The sequence below is a fragment of the Sciurus carolinensis genome, chromosome 2 (genome assembly GCF_902686445.1).
Source record: "Sciurus carolinensis chromosome 2, mSciCar1.2, whole genome shotgun sequence".
NCBI lineage: Eukaryota > Metazoa > Chordata > Mammalia > Rodentia > Sciuridae > Sciurus > Sciurus carolinensis.
In genome coordinates this window covers 140,544,730-140,562,107 of record NC_062214.1, presented here as the reverse complement: position 1 = coordinate 140,562,107, position 17,378 = coordinate 140,544,730, and the positions used below count along the sequence as shown (strand labels likewise).

General features: G+C 37.4%; 1 protein-coding gene across 1 annotated transcript in view; it reads left to right on the top strand.

The window, feature by feature from the left end:
• Positions 1-262: 262 nt before the first annotated feature.
• Positions 263-17,378, top strand: part of Fbxo33 (F-box protein 33) — a 38,215-nt gene continuing 21,099 nt past the window's right edge. Inside the window, exon 1 of the mRNA XM_047538629.1 lies at positions 263-1,098. Within this exon, the coding sequence (XP_047394585.1) occupies positions 485-1,098 (614 nt within the window). The 5' untranslated portion in view covers positions 263-484. The remainder of the gene's footprint in view (positions 1,099-17,378) is intronic.

Below are 17,378 nucleotides of genomic sequence, written 5' to 3'. Positions count from 1 at the left end.
AGGACCAAGAACCTAAGTCTTCTGATTTCCAGAGCCCAGTGAGGGCCCGCCCCCTCACCCCGCACCCCGCCGCCCCGCCCCTGACTTGCGTGCGTCAGGGGTCACGTGCCGCGCCTCCCTTTCCCTACCGGCAACCAGGCGCTTCCTTGTTCCGGAAGTCGCGCTCATCCGCGCCGGACTCCTCCCACCACGGGTGACGTCAAACTCAGCTCCTACCACTGCCCAGCCTCCGCCTCCAAGCGCGGGGAGGGCTGTCGTTTCCTTGCAATAAGCCCTGCTACTTCCGGGCCCATAGACAGTATAAGCGAGGGTTTTGAAGTTACGGACTGGGCAGGCCTTGGACAAGCGTGAGTACGTTTGAAAGGCCTACAACTGGCTATTTGCAGGCCACCCACGCAGGGGCCTTTCCCCCTCTCCGCAACTTGTGCTCCACTTGGTTCCGCCGAGACCCACGACGGTTCCGCCCCCTTCTTCCTTGTCATTGATGTTGTTGTTCTTGTCAGTGCCGCAGCCCCGACCGCCGGGAGCTCGAACCCGAGCCGGGACCGCCCGAGTGGCGCGGTGGCGGCGGCGGCGGCAGCGGCTGCGGCTGCAGCAGCTGCGACGGCTGCGGGGGCTGCTCCGGGGATTGCGGGGGCGGCCGGGAACCGGCAGCCGACGGCGGGGCCGAATGGCTCTGTGCGGGCAGGCAGCGGGCGCCGCGTCGCTGCCCAGCGAGCTAATCGTGCATATCTTCTCCTTCTTACCCGCGCCCGACCGGCTGCGGGCCTCGGCCTCCTGCTCGCACTGGCGCGAGTGCCTCTTCTACCCGGCTCTGTGGCCTCAGCTCCGCATCTGCCTCCGCGTCTCGCCCGCGGAGCAGCCCCGGCTCGAATTCCTCATGCGCAAGTGCGGCTGGTTCGTGCGAGAGTTGCGCGTTGAGTTCGCCGCGGAGAATTACCTGAGCGGAGGCGGCGGCCCAGGCGACGGAGGTGGCGCGGACACCGGGAATGGAGGGGAAGAAGTCGAGGGCCTGCAGCTCTCCACCCGTTGGCTGGAAGTGCTGCGCACCTACTTGGAGCTGGTGTTGTGCGTGCTGGTCAGCATCCGGAACAACAGGTAGGTTTGTGGTGGGCCCTTCCCCTGCTCCCGCCTGGCGACGGCCCTCTTCCCCTTTCCCCGAAATAGATTCTGTGGGACGCACCGAGCCGGCTTCTGTCTTGTTTGCTTCAGTGAGGATGTCGGTTCAAACCGGGCGATTTCCTTAAGGCAAGAGGGCATAATAGGACATGTCTTGGTACTTTACAGCGATGGACTCTGTTTTTCAAACACCACTTCAGGCACTCTTCATTCATCCTCTCGGTGGAGGTGGGATGGAGCTGACAGGCGCTATCATTCTTCGTTTCATACACGGGAGAGGTCAGGCTTGGAGGGTGAGGCCTGTGGGAGAAACAAGATATAACCCGGTTTTCAAACGCTGAACTTGACCATTAGAAATAGGTAATTCGTGGTAGGGGAAGGAGTGCTACTAGTGTTCCATAGTTACAGAGTCCTCCTAAAAGAAATCCTTAACAGCCATTTTTTTTTTTTTTTTAACCTGGAATTGTTCTAATAGGCTGGACCAGATCCAAAGAGTAGGAGGAGTGTTCGTTAAAGGTATTGGGGGAGAGATCGATTGTCAGAGTTGGAAGTCTCTCCCCCCATGCATCTCTAGACTGAACTTGTCCCCAGTGATTAAACTAAAATTAACACAGTATAGCTTTTGATTGGGGGTGGATAAACATGAAACTGTGCTGGGTTTGCATCAGGACTTCACTGTAATTCTGGAACTAACTCCCCATTTCTAATTCAGTATCCTAATCATCATTTTCTTTCTCTTTCACCCCTTCCAAATTCCTATTAATTTATATTTTTTATACTTGAATATTTTGTTCTTAAAACTCTTAAGTTGGAAGAAAGTTCAAAAGTTCAGGGAAACAAAGAAAACCTTACATAGTAATAATGGTTTAGTACTTTCAAATACTTTCATATTCATTTCCTATTTGAATCTCTCAGTACTCCTGTGAGTCAGGGTTTGTTATCCCATTTTATAGAAAGGAAACTGGTGCTTTACAGAGTCAAGTCATATACATATTTTCATGCAGTGTTACTTTTTTTCCAAGAATTGTAACCTTCCTTTTGCAATGCACACACTACCAGCATTGTGCTAAACATGGTTGAGAGCAGGCCTTGGTTAATGTGAGGTCATGTATATGTATATATTATAGGTACATAGGTAGATATTTCCATAATTTTGTGTCCAGATCAGAAGTCAAAAGATAAGCATTATAACACCAAGTTGTATCTGGAGCATGGCTGTATTATTCCAGTGACCTGTGTATTTCCACAGCTTTTCACATCAAGACATTCCATTTTCTTACTTTGCTTTTATTTTGCAAAAGAGGCTATTAAGGCTAAAAATTGGTATTGATTTGGTTGGAGATTCTTTCTCTGAATCGAATGTGTAGCTAGAAGACCAACTGACCCAGAAGTTGGAAAGACTTAAACTCACTGATGAAACCAAAATTGGAGTTGAAGTCAGTGAGTACCAGATAGATGTTTCTTTTCTGAAATCAGGTAGCCCTTCTGTGCAACTATCCTAAAATGCATGCCTTTGGTCCAAGTAAGAACTTAGATTTTAAGTGCCTACTTTCTTTTTGGCATTGTAATAACTGTTTGGATGTGTAGATGGGTAAATAACATTATGTAGGCAAATAGTGGTATATCACATCTTCCCTTTGTTGTTTAATTTTCCTCTCCTCCTCCTCACCTCTACCACTTTGTTAGTATGCCAGTCTACCTGTCTATAAAGCCACCTATGCCTGCCCTTCTGTGTCAGCTATCACCTTTATACAAATACAGAAGACTGTCATCCTGATTTTAAAATTTTTCTTGTCATCTACTATAGGAATGGAGCTACATGTGATGCTGCTTTGGTAGCATATTATATTCATTGAATATGTTTGAAATTAAACTAGTATAATTGTGTGTATTATTTGTACTAAGGATATTTCAAAGAGTTTTTTATTGCATTATAATTATGTTTAATAGTGGGATTCATTGTGATATATTCATAACATGCAAATAACAATTTGGTCAAATTTTTGAAAAATAAGTTTATGTGTTTGGTATAAAGTAATCTCACCTTTATCTTTGAAAATGTCTTGAGTTGTTCTGGTAATACTGGAATTATTAATATAACTGTCAAAAATATAGACATAACTAGTTTCCTTTAAGTTTTAACGAATTTGAAGATGTTTAAATCAAATTGTTTATTTTGTAACTCTGGAAAAGCCCAATATTTCTTTCTGTAATCAAACTACAGACATCAGATCAGGTTCAGTTAGACCTGAAGCACAGTGTATAACAACATTATTTAGTGGCATTTTGTTTTCCAAACCATAAAATTTAATAACTAATGATAAGAATGAATATTTAATAATGTTCTTTTTAAATTTATAGTGGTTTTGCTTTATAATTTCTGAATTTCTACAAGTAGGAAAAGAGTGTCTGAATTATACCAGAGCATAAATATTGTGCTTCTAGCCTTTGTGCTAAATTGCTTTATACAGTTCATATAATCCAGACTGTTACTTTGTTTTATTCCAGATATTTTCATGTACTTCAAGAAAAGAACAAAAACTGTAACCTTAAATTGTGGGAAATTTCAAGGGTACTGATCTTCAGAGAGGATAATTGACATTTTGTTTTGCTTGATTTCTGGGTTACATGTTCATGTGCATTGTCAGAAGGATTGCCACAGTGATACCTTAGGTGTTAGGAACAAGAAGTGAGGTGAAATGTAGAACTGCCTTTTGAAGGTAAAACAGTCCTTCAGGTTTCATTAATCCCTTTACAAGGGGCTAGGATACCTGTCATCTTGATATGTAGAACAGAAATATAGTAACAACTCAATCAATTGTATTATAGGTTCAATTGGCTGAATTTTTTTCACAGTTCTCCAAGAAATTGGACTATAAAACAACAAATTCAGAAATTTATTTTATTAGCAGTTTTTAATTTGGTTGTCACATTGAATATCAACTTGAAATGCTGTATTTCAGACCAAGAAAAATGAGCGTTCATGATTCACAGGATTTACGTTAATAGACAATAGACTCACTCACTAAAAACACATTCTTATAAAGTAGGCATGGACACATTTTCATCTAGTTTATATTTTTCTGGACTGTATAAAATATTTTACATAAGCTTTTTTTTTTAAATGAAATGCTCAATTGGGGCATTTAAAAGAAAATATTATAAGGGGTCAGAAAGATATGAGTTGATTTCTCATTAAAATTATAGATTATACCTCTAATTACATGTATGTAAATTGACCATATCATGATTATATCTGCTTCTATACCTTCTGTGTTAGTCAGCTTTCCATTACTACAACAAATACCTAAGATAAATCAACCTATAAAGATAAATGGTTTATTTCAACTCACAGGTTTGGATGTTTCATTCCCTAGTCAGTTGAACCTCTTGCTTTTCAGCCTGTAGCAAGGCAGTAGATCATGACAAGGAGCATGCTATAGAGCAATAAAAACACTCATCTCATGTCTGGGATGTGGAGAAAGAAAGGAAGAAACTATAGAGTCCAACAGTCCCTTCAAGTGCATATACCCAGGACCTAAAATTTCCCATGAGGCCAAACCTCTTGAAGTTTCCACCATTTCAAAATAGTGCCACAGGTTAAGGACCAAGATTTTAACACATAGACCTTCGGAGAACATTTCAGATCCAAACTATTCCACCTTCTTACAGAAGAGTCTACTAACAATTCAATTTTTTTTTCTTATTGATTTGACATATACAGGAAGAAAAGTCTTAGCTTTGTATTATTTCCTCAATATCAGTCTATCAAAACATAGTAACAAGACCTCTTAATAATACATCTATAAATAGTTAAAAATTCTTTGGACATTTTAGTTTACTGTCTAAGATGGTAGGAAATACCTTGAAGGCTATCTACAACAGCCTTATTTTTCTTGAAATATTTTTTCCCATTAGAGGTAATGGGTAAGTTGTATATGGAAAATAGCATTTCACTTTTGGGAGTTGACTTTTTTATTATTATTCTTTGTTTTAAAAAGCCCATTTACAGAATAAATAAATCTGTTGTAATCTTTCCAGTCTGTATGACCCAAGTAGTAATTACGTGTAGAGAAGTGAAGTGAGACTATGCAAACCCACAGACTCCTTACCTTAAAACTGACATATTATGGCTAGGGATAGCCTCAAGGTCATTGAGAAGAGAGTCTAGAGAAACTAATTTCCTGGGAGGGCTACTAAGAAAGGAACTAGAGCGCTCTCTTGGTACTTTTGTTTTCTTTTGCTTTTTGTTTTGTTTTTGTTTTTGACATTACTAGGGATTGAACCCAGGGTTTTGGGTATACTAGAAAATTGCTCTACTGTTGAACTACATCCCTAGCTCCATAGGTGCTTTCTTACGATCACCGAGAAACTGATAGAGGATAAAATGTAAAGAAAAAAAAGTAAAAATATCATTTTTGTCTGTTAAATGAAGCTGTTGAGCAGCTTTCAAGTGAAGTAATAAAACTTTTTCTAATTTTTTTTTTTTTTTTTTTTTTTGTACTGGGGATTAACCCAGGGCACTCATCCACTGAGTTGCATCCCCAACCCTATTTTGCGTTTTTTTAGAGACAGGGTATCACTGAGTTGCTTAGCAGCTTGCTTTCGTTGAGACTGGCTTTGAACTCGAGATTCTCCTATCTCAGCGTCCCAAGCCTCTGCAATTTTTAATGTAGTATTATTCCTGAGAGAGCCTTGGAAGAACTGATTGAAAAATTGGTTTTTTTTTTTTTATCTGAAACATTGAGAGCCTACTGTGTCTTATAGTCAGTACAAGCTCCCTGTTCTCACTGAATCTACAATCCTAAAGGAGAAAGACAGAAACAAGTAACTTAATAAAAGATTATATCAGAAAATCTGATAATAAAAAAGAACTATGTAATAGTGATTAGATGGCAACATAAGATAGTGGTCTAGGAAAACCTGTTTTGAGAAGGATATATGAGCTGTAACATAAGAGTTACCCATTGGGAGATCTGACATTGGGAATGACAATAACATTCCAAGTACAAAAACCTTAAACCAGACCAATTTTTCACTAGCAGGAGTAGCAGGAATGTTCGACAAGACCATGGCAGATGAATGTGAGAGTAATGTCATGATGAGCTCCAGTGGGTAGAGAGGAGGAGGAATGGGTTATATGACATGTGGAATGAAGTTTGAACTATATTCTAAGCATAGAAGGCATTTAAAAATTTAAAGGACAAGAATAAAGAAATGTGGGCTGGGGTTGTGGCTCAGTGGAAGAGTGCTTGTCTGGCATGTGTGAGGTCATGGGTTTGATCCTCAGCAATATATATATAATTCTCAGCTCTCTCTCCCTCTCTCTCTCTCTCTCTCTCTCTATATATATATATATATACACACACACATATAAATTTAAAAAAATAAAATAAAGGTCCATTGATAACTAAAAATATTTTTAAAAAAGAATACAGAAATGTAATTTCTATTTTAAGGTCATCCACTCTGATGGTATATAATGAATAAGAACAAGAGAGGAAGCAGGGAGACTAGTTGGAAAGCAATGGCAGTAATATATGGAAGAGATGATAGTAGTTTGGACTAAGGTAGAGATAGTAGAGGTAGCTAGAAGTGGATGGATTTGGAATTATAGAGCCAAGAGGACTTGTTGATTAGATGTGAACAGTAAAAGAAAAAGAAGCAAGTATTTTTCATCATTTCTCTTTAAGACTCATTCAATTTTCTTGACCTCCTTATTGTTAAAACTATCTTTTGATAGCATGTTAAAAAGCAATTTTAAATGTTAGTTGTCTTTAAATGTACCTTTTACATTTAACTTTTGGGATTTGGGGACGATGGTGATTTTTACGTGGAACTTATAAATTCTGGGAAATACATTTTGTTAATGGATCCTAATAAAGCTAATAAGAATATTGTTACAGGCCAGTGACTTATTTCTGGGCTCCAGTGTTGCACTGTTCAGCATGGTAGCCACTAACCACATACAACTCTTTAGATTTTCAATTAATTAAATAAAATTAGAGATTGGTTCATCCCACAAGCCACATTTGAAGTGTTTTTTAGTCTTAAGTGGCTAGTGACTACTATATTGTTCAGTATAGAATAGACCATTTCTGTCTACAAAAGAAAGTTCTACTGGATAACATTTTTCTAAAGTGTTTGTTTTATTTGTTTGATTTGGCTGTAGCTATTCATTGGCATTTTGGAGAAGGGGAAGTATTATTATTAAAGAGTGTTATATCAGTGTAAAAACACTTACATTGAATGTGGGTTAAGAAAAGTAGAATTGACCCAAGGGAATTCCATGTGACTATTTTAGTGTTTATTATTTTAGAAAAGGAAAAAAAAATATTTTGTAATCTTTTTCACCTTTAGGAAAAGTTTTAATCTCTTTATGAGTATCTTTTTTAAAAACCAGGTTCATTTGTATTCCTTGTTTTGATAGCTAATTAGAATTAGCTATATTAAATCCACTTTAAGGTGGCTGCATTTTGCATTTTTCCACTACTCTTATTACATCACAGAAATAATTTTGTATCCTCTGGTATGAACAGAGATAAACCACAATTACTGCCACAGGTGAAGTCCCCCAATCTTGAACTACAGAAGGAAGAACAAGGTCTTAATGCTTGAGATCTCAGATACTTCGTGTCTTAGTTGTACTAAACAGTCCAACTAGAATCTGAGGAAAAACTTAAGGATTTTTAGTCCTCTGCTATTAAACCTTGAGGAATATTTCTTGGGCACATATTAATAGTTTTTGAATAATTTGCCCAGATTGGTTTTCCTGAGACTAAAAAGTTGTAATGGGGAAATTCTTATGTTATGAAGAAAATAAACACATTAGTCAGCTTTTAGTCACTGTCATCAAAATACCCAACAAGAACAACTTAGAGGAAAAAAAGTTTATTTTGGCTAATAATTTCAGAGGTTCGGTCCATGTTTATCTGACTCTATCTCTATGGGCCCAAAGTGAGAAAGAACATCATGGCAGAAGGGCATGGCTGAGGAGCACTACACAGTTAACGGCAACCAGAAAGCAGAGAGAGTAAGTGGAAGGAGCCACAAGAAAGATGAACCCTTCCAGGGCATGCCCCCAGTGACCCACCTCCTCCAGCCACACACCTGCCGCCTACAGTTACCACCCAATTAGTCCATTCAAACTGGGATGGAGTGACTATGTTACAGCTCTCATACTCTAATCATTTTACCTCTGAACGTTCCTGCATTAACACAGGAGCTTTTAGGGGACACCTCATATACAAACCATAACAACGAAATACTCTTTTCAGTGGAATTTTAATATACATATTTAAGTTGTATGTTTTTCAGTAACTGTGGTTGAAAAGACAAGTACAGTTTGGGTATGGTGATGCATGCCTATATTCCTAGGTATTTGACTACAGTCCTGACTGAGGTGGGATAATTACTTAAACCTAGGAGTTCCAGGCTAGCCTGGCAACACCCCCCCAAAAAAGTAAAAAATTACAGGTTATGAGAAAAGAATTTACAGTTCTCTGGGAAAATATATTGTTTTAGAAAGATTCCTATTGTATAATATAAATGCAAGTGACATCTGTGATACATGAGTTGTAGCTAGAATGACTTTTTAGTTTTTCTCATAAACTAAGGTAAATAAACTGAATGCCAGGCCCTGTTCTAGGATCTGGAGACAAAGCAGTAATCAAAAAGTTCTTTATCACAGAGTTTATTCTAGTGGAAAAAGTTGACAAGTAGATAGTATGTCAGCTGGTAATATATGCTATCAAGAAAAACAGTGAGGGGGGATGGGAGTGGTAGAGGTAAGAAGAAATATTTCTGTACAAAAATATATACTTTGTGGAAGATCTCAACTGCTGAAGTAGTATTTGTAGGAAGCGGGGGGACCAAGCCTTGTCTCTCTCTGAGGAAAGTAATATTAGACAGGACCAGCAGTAAGTGAGGTGACTGCAATGGGAGTATTACTGGCATGTTTGAGAGCACAGAAAGCAGTAAGATGTAGAAGAAGGGGGCTGGGTTTGTGGCTCAGTGGTAGAGCTCTCACCTAGCACACATAAGGCCCTGGTTTCATTCTCAGCACTGCATAAAAATAAAATAAAGGTATTGTATCCACCTATACACACTTTTTTTATTTTTTAAAGTAGAAGTTGGCCTCAAGGGAGAGAATGAGCCAGGCACAGTAGCAGACACCTGACTCTGAGCCATTTGGGAAGCTAGAAAGGAGGATTGGAAATTCAAAACTATCCTGGGCAACTTAGTAAAATCCTGTCTCAAAATAAAATAAAAATATCTGGGAATGTAGCTCAGTGCCTTGCATGTGCAAGGTCCTGGGTTAAAGCCCCGATACTGCAGTAAAGCAAGGGGACAGAAAAATTATGTGAAAAATCTGTAAGCTCCTGTAAGGACTTTGACTTTTACTTTGAAACGAAGAGCCCTCAGAGCATTTTGAATCAAGGAGTAGCATGATCTGATATTTTGAAAGGATCGCTCTGGGTGCTGTGTTGGGAACAGCTTGCAGCATAGGGTAGGAGTAATCCAAGCAAGAGATGATGGTGTGGCTTGGACACAAGTAGAAGCAGCAAAAATGATGAGTAGTCTGATTCTGTATTTATTTTTATCTAGATATTTTTCTGGAACTGGGCTATGAGTATAAAAAATTAGATATAATTGTATGAAGTCCTTTAAACTGCTGTTCCCTAAATATCTGAAAATACTTTTTCTTCATGGTTGTTCTTATTCATTTTGTTTTTATTTTTGTGTTAATCATTTGGATGTCATTAGTACATATCATTAGGGTTTAGACACAGTTTATTTTCTGAAAACATTTCCTATCTTTGGTGTTGAACTTGTTACTACCAGAGGACTTGTACAGCAGTGCCCTATTCATTTAGTCCTTACATAAATTTGGGTCAGTCTATTGAATTTCCCCAGAAACTTCCTGGGCTTCCTTACTGTAATCACTGGGAATTTTCCTTTACTTCTTTTCTCCTCACTTACTTTTCTGCTTACAAAAACTCATTATTCTTTGGCATTTGCCTGAGTCTGCTTCTCATATGAGCTGTGGATTCAGATGATGGAGTGGGTGGAAAGGAAGCAGGTGATACTCTGAAGGAGTATTCTTTCTACCCCTTGTGCCCAAACCACCGGTCTCATCACCTGCAGCACAAGCCCCTGTTAAATCCATTTTTCTACTCAGACATTCCTCATGTGTACTCTTCTGCTACATCCCTTACGTAGACAAGGTGGAGGGAAGAAATAGGTACCCCAGTCAAGCTACCTTTTAACCTGGTTTATTATTTCAGATGCTGCTTGTAACATCAAAAAAAAAAAAAAAAAAAAAGAATTCCACACTTCAAAAGCTTAGAAAGAATAATTTTGGTTAAAGACAAAGAAAAAACATAGCCACCTAAGTCAACTTTGATCATTTAGTAGCTTAGCCTCACCTTCTCAAGCCACACATCCTCCCTACCTAACAGAACAACCACCAGGGTCTCTAGGCTGGTAAGGCCCATTCATATTGCCAGCACTGCAGAGGGCTGTTTAGATGTGTTTTTGACATCCTTCAAACCCTAAGCTGACTTTTCTAGTCAAACAGCAAAAACCCTACAAATAGGTACTTTATTATTCCTATTTTATAAATGGTGAAACTGAAGCACAGAATACTTGGAAACTTGTCAGGGTTACACAGTTTGAGAAATAACTGCCTGTTTTCTAATTTACCTTATGAAATTTTATTGAACACACCAAAACTAGATAACGTTATCTGTCATCCAGAGTCAATCAATAACTTAAAAGATTTTGCAGCATTTGTTGTCTTTTCTCTTTGCTAAAGTATTTTAAAGCAAATTCCAGATTTAATTCTTAGTATCACCTGATTTTTAAAGAAACAGTATTTTTGAAACCCTATTTCCACTTCAAGAATCTAATAAGTTCATGGATGGTTGAAACTTAACTACTGTTAACTCCTTCACATCATTGGCACACAATACATATTTTAGTAATTGAATGAACAGAGAATAGAGTAGGCTGAGTTTCTAAGTGCTTGATGAAGTGAGTTAGCCCTACATTTGGAACTGATGAACTTTTAAAATATAGTTAAAGAAGAACACAATTAAAGAAATGTATTCTCTTTGGCGATAATAATGGCTTTTGTATGCTTTACAAAGAGTGTCAAGCTCTGTTTATGATTTTGTGTTATTTCACAACACATCTTAGGATTTGCGAAAGGACTAGTTAATAGGTTATTGCTATCAGTGTTACCACAGGAGCCAGCCCAAATTAATTTGAAGACTTCAGATGAAATAAAAATATTTTATAAAATTTTCCTGGTATATTCTTGTTACATACCTTTTGAGCAAGTTGTGTGTTGTGGATATTCTGCAGGAAAGAACACTTTTATTTGAGTTCCACTTGTTTTTCAACAATAAATAAATCAATGAAAACTCAGGTCACAGATTTCACGATTAATTAAAAGGAGCATGTGGCTGGGCACAGTGGGACATGCCTGTGATCCTCTAATTCAAGTGGCTGAGGCAGGAAGATTTTAAGTTTGCTCAAAATAAAAAGTACTAGGACTTTAGCTCAGGGGCTGAGCACCACTGGGTTCCAACCCCAGTACAACAAATGAATGAATGAATGAATAAATGAATAAATAGAAATAAAAGTTGTATGTGGCACAATTGGATTAGTAAAGTCTCATTATGGTAGAGTCTCCTGGCATCAAAATGAGGCATCTATTTATTGCCACAGTTCAGTGGGTTCTCTTCTAGTGTTCTTGTCTAAATGCTCTTTTTAATTCCTTTTTTTTACCATCTAAAACAATAATGAGCAATGTGATGCAGTTTCCACCACATGGTATGTAATCTAATTTCAACATGTTGTGTTTGAAAGCTGTCCCTGAGTTGCCAATTATTTTGTTTTTCTAACTTTTAAAGTTAATTGTTGTTTTTCATATTATTTCATACATTTTCATTTTGAATGGAAAAATAAGTACCTAAAATCTTTCTTTCCACAATTGCCCCTCATATACTATTCTAAGATAAATCACTTATAGTTTTTCCTATCACTTCCAATAAGACCATTATGTTTAAGCACACAGTTTTAATAATAACAAATAATATAAACAAAGTGGGTGTCAATACCACAGTTCTCTACTTGGCTGTGCCTCAACTAGTGTTGGAGACTTAGACAAGTCACTTTAATTTCCTTGTCTGTAGAGAGAGATGATTAGATTCCATAAATCTTAAAAGTCTGTATCCTTACATCTGTGAAGAAAGTTTGTGCATGTTACAAGAATATTAGTATTTTATTGCTGCAGTTAGAAAGAATTTTTGTTAAAGTGCCCTGGAGTGGTATGTTTTCAACACTGTGAGGACATTGAAAAATATCGCGTAGCTAGATCTAAAACCAAAAATCTTCAGTCTCCTTATAGTAACTCATTAAAGTTTACTATGATTCAGGTTTTTTTTTCAGTGATTTTAAAGTTAAGTTTTTATAAAGGCGAAAGTTATTTAAAGCTTTTGTTTTCTGAATTCTCAAATAATGTTTATAATAGAAAATGGGAAAAAATGTAGAAAAAAATAAAGTAAAACTCACCGGAGACGATCACTGGTAAATGTGATGCATCTTTCTGAAAAATTATAATAATACTTTATTATTTTGTACTTTTTTATTAATATTATGGTATGTGCATGTTATTTACATAATCAAAAACCCTGTCATGAGAGCAAGATGGTGGATTAGCAAGTCCAAGCCTTTGTTTTCCCACAGAAACCATTGAGCTAATAATATTCAAGACAAGAATAAGTTTTTAAGAGCAAAATCCAGTTAAGAAGTTAAAGCACCCCCAGACAAGTACAAAGCTGAGGAAATTCACACCATTATAGGTAAGAGAAGCAAATTTCACTTTGCTCACTTCAGCCCCTTCCCCAAACCAGCTCGGCTCAAAACCAAGAGAATCTCCTGTGACTTTGTTTTTGGTGGGAAAAGAGAGTGGAGCTTGCACCTGGCTTCAGGTCTCCTAACCGTACGTGTTCCCCAAGGAGCCAATTTCTTTCTTGCTGCTTACTGAGCACTAAAAGACCAGTAGAACATAGAACCCTGGGACAACAGAGAAGAAGAAGAGTAAAGGAATGAGCATACTCCTGTAGCTGACACTATTCTATAGAGACTGAGAAAAAGCTAAGAATGGGGGCTTTTCCTCCAGGAGGGGAGAAGAGAAATGAGGTAAACCTTGTACCCAGTCATATCCCCAAGGAACTGGTTTCCACCTTGCTTCATACCAAGTACTAAAGGATCAGCAGAGCCCAGTTACCTGGAACAGCTTGGAAAAAAGGAATAGGAGTGAGCACCTCCTGTACCTGATACTATTTTGTGAGATCTGGGGGAAAGTGCAGTTTCTTCAAATGCACAGACATCAGCACAGCCATACAGTAGTCCCTCCTTAGCCATAGCTTCACTTTCTGAAGTTTCAGTTATCCATCTAGAACATATAAAAATATCAAAAGAGAATTCCAGAAATAAAAGTTTTAAATCGCATACCATTCTGAGTAGCATGGTTAAATCTTATGCTGGCCCATCTGGGATGTGAATCATCCCTTTCTCCAGCATATATATGGTATATATGCTACTTACTAGTTTGTTACTTAATAGACATCTCATTTATCAGACTGACTGCCAAGGCATCACAGTACTTAACATTCAAGTAACCAGTATTTTACTTAATAATGACCCTAAAGCACAGAGTAGTGATTCTCCCAATTCACATAAGCCAAAGGAAACCCTTGAAGTGTTTCCTTGAAGTGAAAAGGTGAAAGTTCTTAAGGAGAGAAAATAATCATACACTGAGTTTGGTGGAATCTACAAAGAGAACATTCTATCTGAAATGGTAAAGAAGGAAAAATAAATTTAATATTGTTGTGGCCCCTCAAACTGAAAAAATTATGGCCACAATGTATGATAAGTGCTTAATTAAGGTGAAAAGGACGCTAAATTTTTCAGTGTAAAAGATGAACATAAAACACATTTCAATTAACAGAAACATTCTGCCACAGAAAGCATTAAGTCTGTACAAAGACTTCGGTAAGGGATGTCCTGAAACAAATGACATTAAGCCATTGACAGCAAATACAATTCAGGAATAGGTTTGGACTAAAAAATATCAAAATTACTGAAGAGACTATGTCTGCCAATGAATAAACTGTTGCCACATTTCTGGCAGAGTTGAAGGTATTGATGAAGGATAAAGAATACCATCAAAAGCAACTCTTAAATTGCAGTGAAACAAGGCTTTTCTGGAACAAGATGATGGCTACATTCTTAAAAGTGCAAAAGAGGCACCAGGGCATAAAACACGGAAAGGCTGATAAACTCTGGTACCATGTAATTAGACAAAGGCAGTAGGGTACAGAATGAAGAACATATAAGCTCACAAAAGCAAAATAGAAATTATATTTTGAAAGACCATATTAATAATTTTATTACTATATATTCTATTGATTGTTAATTTCCTCCTGTGCTTAATTTATAAATTAAACTTTATTTAAATATGTACATATGGGAAAAATTAGTATATATAGGATTTGGTATTATCTGTTGTACCACTGGGGATGTTGGAACATATTTCCCTGCAGATGAGGCAGACCTAAGGAACATGAGAAATCAAGAAGTCATGATATAATCAAAGAAATAAGATAAATGTATAGTAACCAACCCAAAGGAAATGGAGATTTATGTTCGGTGTAGTGGCACATGCCTGTAATCCAAGCAACTCGGGAGACTAAGAGTGGAGGATCACAAGTTCAAGACCAGGCACAGCAACTTAGTGAGACCCTGTTTCAATTTTTTTTTTTTTTAAAGGCTGGGGATGCAGATCTGGATGCCTCTGGGGTTTTTCCCCCAGTACTGAAAAAAGAAAAAGAATTGGAGATTTATGATTTACCTTCATAGAGTTCAGATTAGTCATCTTGGAGAAGCTCAGTGAGCTACAAGAAAATATTGACAGACAACTAAAAAAGTCACTAAATGAACAAATTAAGAATATTTACAAAAAGCAGGAAATTATTTTTTAAAGAAGAAGAAACAAATACTGCAAAAGAAAACAATACAATAATTGAACTGAAATAATCAAGTCAGAGGAACAAAAGAAAAAAGTAAAAAAGAATAAAGAAAATCCATGGGAATTAATGTGACTCCATCAAGTGAACAAATATAAGCAGTTAAGTCCCAGAAGAAGAGAGAGAGAGGAAGGAGCATAAAGGTTGTTTCAAGAAATAATGGCACCAGGCACCATGGCACACATCTGTAATCCTGGCAATGTAGGAAACTAAGACAGGAAAGATCTCAAGTTCACAGCCAAGCTGAGCTACATAATAAGGCCCTAAGGAATTTAGTGAGACCCTGTCTCAACATAAAAATTAAAAAGAGCTGGGGATGTGGCTCAGTGGTTAAGCATCCCTGGGTTCACTCCTAATGCCAAAAAAAAGAAAGAGAAAAAATGACTAAACATTTCCTAAATCTGTGGAGGGAAACAGGAATCCAGAGTCTTTCTTCCAGATTCAAGAAGCTTCCTATTTGGTACAAATAAAGAACCCAAAGTGGTAACAACAACACCATTATAATCAAATTGTCCAAAGACAGAATATTTTGCAAACAACAAAAGTGACTTATCACATGTAAAAGAATGTCCATAGACTATGAGCAGTTTTCTCAGGAGAAACCTTGCAGGCCAGGAGAATGGAATGATACACCCAAAGTACTGAAAAAAGAAAAAGAAAAAAAAAAAAAAAAACTCTGCCTACCAAGAATAATACAGCAAAGCAGAACTTCAGAAATGAAGAAGAAATAAAAACCAGATAAACAAAAGCTGAAGGGGGTTAATCACCACATCCTAGCCTTATAAGAAATACTAACTGGAATAGAGTACTTCACATTGAAACAAAAATGCTAAGTAGCAACACACACCACATGAAAGTATAAAACTCACTAATAAAGGAAAATGTATAGATATAGAATATTATTATAATACTTATACATAAACCACTGTTAAAAATATCAATAATAACTAGATAAAATAATGAATTTGAAATATAAAAATATATGAATTGGAACATCAGTAACAAAGTGTGTGGGAATGTATAGAAGTCCTGTACATGAACAAAGTTATCTAAAAATGCACTCTTAGATCTTTAAGATGATTTATGAAGGCCTCTGATAATCATAAAGATACAGTAGATACACAAAAGATAAAGCATACCATTGTAACATTAACTCAGAGAGATAGCAAGAAAAGAATAAAAGACTGACAAAACAGAAATGGCAATAGAAGTTTTACTCTTCCATAATTACATTAAGTGCAAATGGACTAAACTTCCCCATCAAAATACATAGTGAAGCTAAATAGATTTTTTTAAATACCCATGTGCTATCTGTAAGACTTAACTTAAGCTTTAAGGATACATGTAGACTGAAAGTGAAGGAATGGAAAAAAACTATTGCATACAAATGGTAATCAAAAGAGAGAAAGGTGGCTATGCCACCTATGTCAGTCAAAATAGACTTTTTAAGTCAAAAACTGAAATAAGGATACAAAGATGATGTTATGGTTTAAATGTGAGGTGTCCCCCGGAAACTCATATGTGAGACAGTGCAAGAAAGTTTAGAGGTGAAATGATTGGGTTACAAGAGCATTAACCTGATCAGTGAATTAACCCACTGATATGGATTAATTAGGTGGTAACTGTAGGCAGGTAGAGAAAGACTGAGATGGGTCATCAGGACATGCCTTTGTGGTATGTATATTATCCATGATGAAGCTGGAGGAGGTGGGTCATCAGAGTGTGCCTTTGGGATGTGTATTTTGTCCATGGTGAGGAGAGAGTCTCTGCTTCCTGGTACCATGTTCCAAGCTGCTTTCCTCTGCTATGTATGTACTTCTACCATGATGTTCTGCCTCATTTCAGGCCCTGAGGAATGCAGCTTGCTGTCTGTACAGTGAGACCTCTGAAACTGTGAGCCCCCAAATAAACTTTGCCTCCTCTAAAATTGTTCTTTTAGGATCTTTTGATCATAGCAGTGGGAAAGCTAACTAAAACAAGATGGTCATTATAGAATGATTAAAAAGTCAATTCATTAGGAAGATACAACAGTATATATATGCATCCAACATCAGAGCACCTAAATATAAACCCAGTATTTACAGAACTAAAGAGAGAGATACATAGCAATACAATAGTAGTAGGATATTTCAATACCCCACTGTCAACAATGGATATATC